This window comes from Apaloderma vittatum, unplaced genomic scaffold, assembly GCF_000703405.1.
Source record: "Apaloderma vittatum isolate BGI_N311 unplaced genomic scaffold, ASM70340v1 scaffold18883, whole genome shotgun sequence".
Taxonomy (NCBI): Eukaryota; Metazoa; Chordata; class Aves; order Trogoniformes; family Trogonidae; genus Apaloderma; species Apaloderma vittatum.
In genome coordinates this window covers 4,020-10,459 of record NW_009709995.1, presented here as the reverse complement: position 1 = coordinate 10,459, position 6,440 = coordinate 4,020, and the positions used below count along the sequence as shown (strand labels likewise).

General features: G+C 39.6%; 1 protein-coding gene across 1 annotated transcript; it reads left to right on the top strand.

Moving 5' to 3' along the window:
* The first annotated feature begins 250 nt into the window (after window positions 1-250).
* Window positions 251-4,279, top strand: RNF114 (ring finger protein 114). The gene is made up of 5 exons (XM_009867154.1): window positions 251-397; window positions 1,472-1,578; window positions 2,698-2,812; window positions 3,719-3,826; window positions 4,060-4,279. The coding sequence occupies exons 2-5, from the start codon at window positions 1,472-1,474 to the stop codon at window positions 4,123-4,125; spliced, it is 396 nt and encodes a 131-aa protein (XP_009865456.1). The 5' UTR covers window positions 251-397; the 3' UTR covers window positions 4,126-4,279.
* The last annotated feature ends 2,161 nt before the right edge of the window (window positions 4,280-6,440 follow it).

The window sequence follows — 6,440 nt, the reverse complement described above, 5'->3', positions numbered from 1 at the left end:
TCGCTTTTGATTCCTTTTCTTCCTGAAGGATGTGGGAACCGAAAGCAGAGCGCTGCCCAAAGGCCGCTGAGCGCGACCACCTAGACTCCTGCCCTCCTGCGCAGGGTCGGCCGGCCGCTGGTTGATAGGTGTCTTTTCTTGAGACTCTGTTATCGCTTAAGGGAAAAGACGTGGAAGGGCCCTGGATATTTATGCTGTGTATCCAGGAGGGCTGTTCTCACCACCTACTGTTTTTCTCCCACCCAGCTTTTGCACTCCATGCCTGCAAGAATGTCTTAAGCCAAAAAAGCCTGTTTGCGGCGTGTGCCGCAGTACCCTGTCACCTGGTAGCAGAGCTCTGGACTTGGAAAAGCAAATTGAAACGACAGAAACCACTTGCAATGGCTGCAATAAAAAAGTATGAAAGTATTTGGAAATCAAGTGCATGAGGTGTGCCTGCTTGGCTGTACTGCCTAGGAAGAAATAAAGCACTTGCTTTCTGCAGAATCAAGTCAAAATACATGTTCTGCTAAGTGCTAGAGATATTTTAGATCGGCTGCACACAGTTGTTTTTTCACAGCTTTTTTTTTTATTGTTATCTCTTCAGGAGGTGAATTTCAAATAAAAGACACAGATTTTAAAGTCGTAGTAAAACAGTCCTTCTGAAGTTGCTTCTGTTGTAATGAAATGTTGTAATGAAACATTTGGCAGGGGTTTTAGATATTGGTCTCTCTGCCTCTTAAGGAGAAATTCATCGGCTTCGTTTGAAATGGTTATGAGTCAAAGTTGTCCCATACGAATGGTGTGTTCCATAGGCTTATTGTTTGTGTCCTGCATGTGGGATACCGGTGTGGCATCATTCCTGCCATTTCTGTTCTCTTTGCAAGGGTGGGCTTTTTAGTGGTAATTGAATGTGTAGGAAAATTTCCTAGCAGATGGCAATACGATGTGGAAAGCATAATTGGAGACACTAAGGGGAGGGTGACAGTTCAGTTAATTTCACTTTCTGTTTCTAGGTAGTCTCTTCATTCTGTCTTCATTCCAGCTGATAGAAAACTACTCTGTCTTGAATTAAAGATTTCTTTATTGTAAACTTGAATTTTGTTTAATGAGATTGGACAATTAGTAATCGGTCTACACCAAGGTGTGTATGAAAAGCCAAATTATCTTCCATACGTTGTTTCTTCTCAGTGACTAGGTAAGCTGCCTTTATATGAAGAAATGTTTTTTAATACCATAGTGTAATTTAAGAAAGGTAAACTGTTCTAAACACTGTTATATTTGTAAAATATGACAGGCGGCAGAGTTCCAGGTTAACTAATCTGTAATAGCAAAGCTTTCCACCTCGACAGCCAAAGTGTTTGGGTTTTCTTGCTTCAGCACTCGGCAGAAAGCTGCTTTGTTTTATGTGTTTACTACTTATGCTTCCAAGTGTAGAAGTAACTGCAAATAGTTTTAAAATAACCTTGCCTTGCAATTGTTGCCTGCACAGATGTATCTCTCAAAGATGCGTAGCCATGCAGCTTCTTGTTCGAAGTACCAGAATTATATAATGGAAGGTGTGAAAGCCGTAACTAAAGAACCACTTCACAACACCAGGTAAATAGCCCTTCTCTGGAAATACTTCTCTCTCTTTGTCACCAAAAAAGGTTTTGAAATAAAAGTGGACTTTACCTCTTTGCTCAGTTTGGCTGTTAATTGTTCTAATCCTCTCGCATATTTAGAAGCTAAGCCTTAATCCTGACTGTGCACAGGCAAGCTGTTTTGTATTCTACTTAGTCCATGCACAAGACACGAGATCAGGGTACTCAGTAAAAGTAGCTATTTTTTTAAATAAGCTCTGTCATTCTGTCTCTTGATTTTACTGTCCTGGTTTTGTCTGGGACAGAGTAAATTTTCTTCCTGGGAGCTGGTGCCATGCTGTGGTTTGGATTTAGCCTGAGAACAGTGTTGATAACACACCGATGTTCTAGCTCTTTGTGAAGCAGTGCTTATCCCAAATCAAGGATTTTTCAGCTCCCCCATGCTCTGCCAGCAAGGAGGTGCTCAGGGAGTGAGAGGGGGCATGGCCAGGGAAGCTGGCCCAAACTGCCCAGAGGGACACCTGCCCCATGAGATGTCAGCTCCATGTATGAAGTGGGGGGAGGTGGCTGAGGGCAAGCAGAACGTTGCTCAGGGCCTGTATGTCGCTTCTTTTTTCTTGGGTTTTATTTCTCTCGTTATCTTCCTTTTCACTGCTATTATTACATTTTAATTTCCATTATTAAACTGTTCTCGACCCTCAAGCTTTACTTTTTTCCGGTTCTCCTCCAATCCCACCTTGCAGGGAGAGGAGCAGGCGAGCAGCTGCGTAGTGCTGAGTTGCTGGCGGGTGTTAAACCACCGTCGTGGTCACTCAGAATGAGGGGAAGTTGGGATTTTCCGCAGTGTGCTCATCTGCGTTGTGGCACACTGGGTGGTAGCCTGTGCATTAAAAAGAAAAAGTGATAAATGGAATTTATAATGTGTGTAGAGGAACTATTGTTCTGTGGAAACGTGCATGATATTTTTAAGCTGATTGTTAAAATTAGGTGGTCTTAACTGTGTAGAATAAAATTGCTTTTAATAATTTGTATTTTAAAGAGATGGTAAGACAACTTCTGTGTATCGAGTCCTAAAGCTTTTCCTTTTAACTTTCCTGCAGTGATACATAACCTCTTTTTCTCCTCCCCCAACCAGGAACTTCCCAAATCGCTTTACCTTTCCTTGTCCGTATTGCAGCGAGAAAAACTTTGATCAAGAAGGACTAGTTGAACACTGCAAAACGTTGCACACCATGGATGCAAAACAAGTGGTAATAAAAAGTCTTGGTGCGAGAATTGCAATGAAGTCTAGTCTTAAATCCCTTTGAAACAATGAATTAGAGACTCTTAAAGTTAAGTACGTATTTATAATTATTTCTGTTAAAGTCAAATGTGGGTATGCCGTTCATGCATTTAACTTTTATATAACTTTGATGTTGATTTTCGATAAATTCTCTGGAGGTGACAAGTCTGTTCCTGTTGCAGCGAGATCACATCCTTCTTTCATATTTGAAAAATGGCTGGTGATCGAAGTTAATTTGGCACAGTAACAAATATGAAATTAATAAAATATAATTTCAAAAAACAAGACAGAAATTTAACTTTCCCCTCTGCTTTTTTTCAGCAAGAAGGTTGAAATGATTGGGGAAAATGCTTGCAAAAAATAGTTTATCATTCTAGTAATCCTTAATCTGCTTGATATTCCCTCTCATGTAAGAGGAATTGCAAAAAGTGAGATTGAAATTGAAACATTTTTTTTCTGGCAAGTTTTTGGGAATTTCAAATTATTTAGAAAAGATTTGTGTGTTTTTTCTCTTGGAGAGAAGTGATCTTTGCAAAGGTGATCAAGGAAACTTTTTTGCTACTGAGAACTAAAAGCTGGAATCTTCTAAAATGAACAGCTGTAGTTAATTCTGATTTTTGGAATGTAGGGAGAAGAGTAAGAAGTTCCATTTCAGAGATCTAAGACATGAATTAAAATTATTCAGAGTTATCTAAAGCTTTTGTATTAAATATCCCAGCAAAGTATGTGGCATCACTTTGCATATAGAATAGCAGTTGTCACAAACCTCGAAATTCCATCTTCCGTGCTGTCTCTGTCCTGCCCTTCCTACTGTAAATTTTAAGGCACTTAACCATTGGGGCTTAATTGGCTGTTTTTTTGGTTTTTCTTGAAGGTTTGCCCAATTTGTGCCTCAATGCCGTGGGGAGATCCAAATTACAGGAGTGCTAACTTCATGGAGCACCTTCAAAGACGACATCGCTTTTCCTATGATACTTTTGTGGTATGTGTTTCCTCACCCTTGGAATACTGCCTGCTGACTCTTAAAACACAGCTTTTTTTTTTTTTTTTAACATAGCCACTACTGCGTAATCTCATCCATGTGGATGGTATCGCGAGAGAAAATGAATTACTGCCGAGTCGAAGGAAAAGACAGCTTTTCTCTCTTCTTATCTGGTGTTGTGTTAACCAGCATGGCTGTTGCAGTAAAAGAATTTCTGTACCCTTTGTTCGTAGGATTATGACGCTGATGAAGATGATATGATGGCACAGGTTTTGATGCGTTCTTTGCGGGATAAATGAGCCAACTAGAAGATTAACTGTAAAACCAATCTTCCATGGGGGGAAAATGCCCAGCATCCTCGCACTTCTCCCTGTGCATCCCAAGATGAACTCAGGCATCCAGAAATACGTAAGACTTCAATCTGTCTCGATTTCAAATCCCTATTTGATGTTTCTGTACCACTCCGTCTTTTGTTAACGCGGTCTGTGCCATTCAGCCCTCTCAGCCTAATTTTCTTACTCACTTCACACAAAGCTTAATTGTAGGTGGAGACAAATCTGTTTTCCTTATGCCTATTTCGTCTTTTTTTTTTTTTGCAGTTATTTTCATTTGTCTAAAAACAACCATTCCAAACGGAATGGCCTGACCTAGTTAATAAATATCTCTTCCCAATCTTGTTTACATATCTTAAATGGTAGTAGGAGAGGTGTGTTTGTAGCTCTATTTTCCTTTAGTGAGACCTCTAGGTGCTAACTGTAATTGTCAGACCGGCTCTCATTTCAAGTGACCTACGATGCCTGTGATTTCATAATGTTTATCAGTGTTTAAATTCTGACACACAGCCTCTCAACTATATGGAAAACATATCTTCAGTGTGAGTCTTCAAACTACAGACTTTCTCGGCAAATCTTTGCACCTGTGCAAGCAACTAGTTCAAAATACTTTAGTTCTATGCATGATTATTACTTTCTTCTGTACTTTGACCATAATTTCTAGCCTGGAAAATAAATTTTAATGTTTGTCTTGGTTAAAAGGCATCATTTTATAACTATCTTAGCAAATACTAACCCTGTTCGCTGGCTTTATGATTAAATTGGTGGTTTTGAAACTGATTTTCTAGTCATTTCAAGCCTTATGCCAATGGGGAGATTCAGAAGTGTGATGTATGGGGTTTCTTGTTGTTTGGTTGTTTCTTTTTTTTCCCAATACCTCTGCTTTCTATTTAAACTAAAATTTTTGTATATATTCCTAGTTTTTTTCATCTCACAAGGCAAGCTGGTAGCAGAACTTACTGATAATTCATAGCACTTGCATAGCACTACCTTTCTGCATTACAGATTTGAACGGATATTTTTGAATTCCTGTTCTTCACTTAGATGTTGCTAAAGTAGCTGAAGCTGTGCACTAGATTGTTTTCCATATAATATTATACGTATAGTACACAGGTATAGCTTTCAAACTAAAAATATAACCCGGAAAGCAGGATGACAATTTCAGTACGTGGTAAATGGATATTCAAGTCAACACTTTCACTATAGAGATTCCATCTTAGTTTAATGTTTTCATTAATTGCACAGTCAAGATGCTGAGATGTAATGATCTAAGACACCTGAACAGAACTTGTAAATCACAGTAGTGTTGAGATGTCTAGTCTAATTTAAGCATGTTTAATTGGAGCAGTGGACCTGCACCAACACAGAATTGAGTACTAATTAATTTGACCAGTAAACTCGATATCGTCGCACTTTGCAGGCTGCAGCATAGCCTTTCCTGTAAAACAGTGAAATGCACCCCAGCTAAAACCTCTTGATGAAACTTTGTGCCCAGCCAGACCTCCAATGTGGTTAAGCTGAACCTGGTTTTAGGATGTTTTCCCCAACTTGGTATGGGCTGTTGCAGACTCATCCTGAAGTGTCTGCTTGCTGACTGGTCTTGGGGTGGGGGAAATCTTGTGGTACTGTGCAAAAACTGCTGTGCTTGGGGTTGATTAATTTTAATGCTTGATCTACAAAGAGATTACAACGTATTAAGTGATTGGATGGGGATTTCTGGTACTGGCTAGAATGCAGTTTGGTGATGCCCGTTGACTGGAATCTACATTTTTGCTACTATTCTAAGTGCACTTCCATGCAATTCTGATAAAATGTTTAAGGAGCAGTTAGGAGCTTCCAAGCAATTACTTTGCCATGTTTTTGATTTTTGAAGATAAGTTACAAATAAAAGTCATTTAACTTAAAAATCCCGTCTTTGTGTGGACTCTTGTTTCTTCTTCCTTGTGGTTTGTACGTTTCGGTCTCAGCACCTCCCTAAAATAGCTTCTTGCCAGCTGCATCATGCTGCAAGGAGCACTGTGGATGCTGAGAAATGCAGACCTGGACTCTTGACTTCCATTAAATAGTTTGTACTGATTGGTTGCAACTTTATAATCTTCAAGCAATGGACCACACAAGTCATGAAAAATAGTTCAGCTCTAGTTCAGATCAAGTTCTGCAAGAGCTGGCCAGAATGCTGCAGATGCAGCCTTACATGTGAATCACAGAATTATTGAAGCTGGAAAAGACCTCTGAGATCATCAGGTCCAGCCTATGTCCCAACACCGTTGCATCGGTTAGAC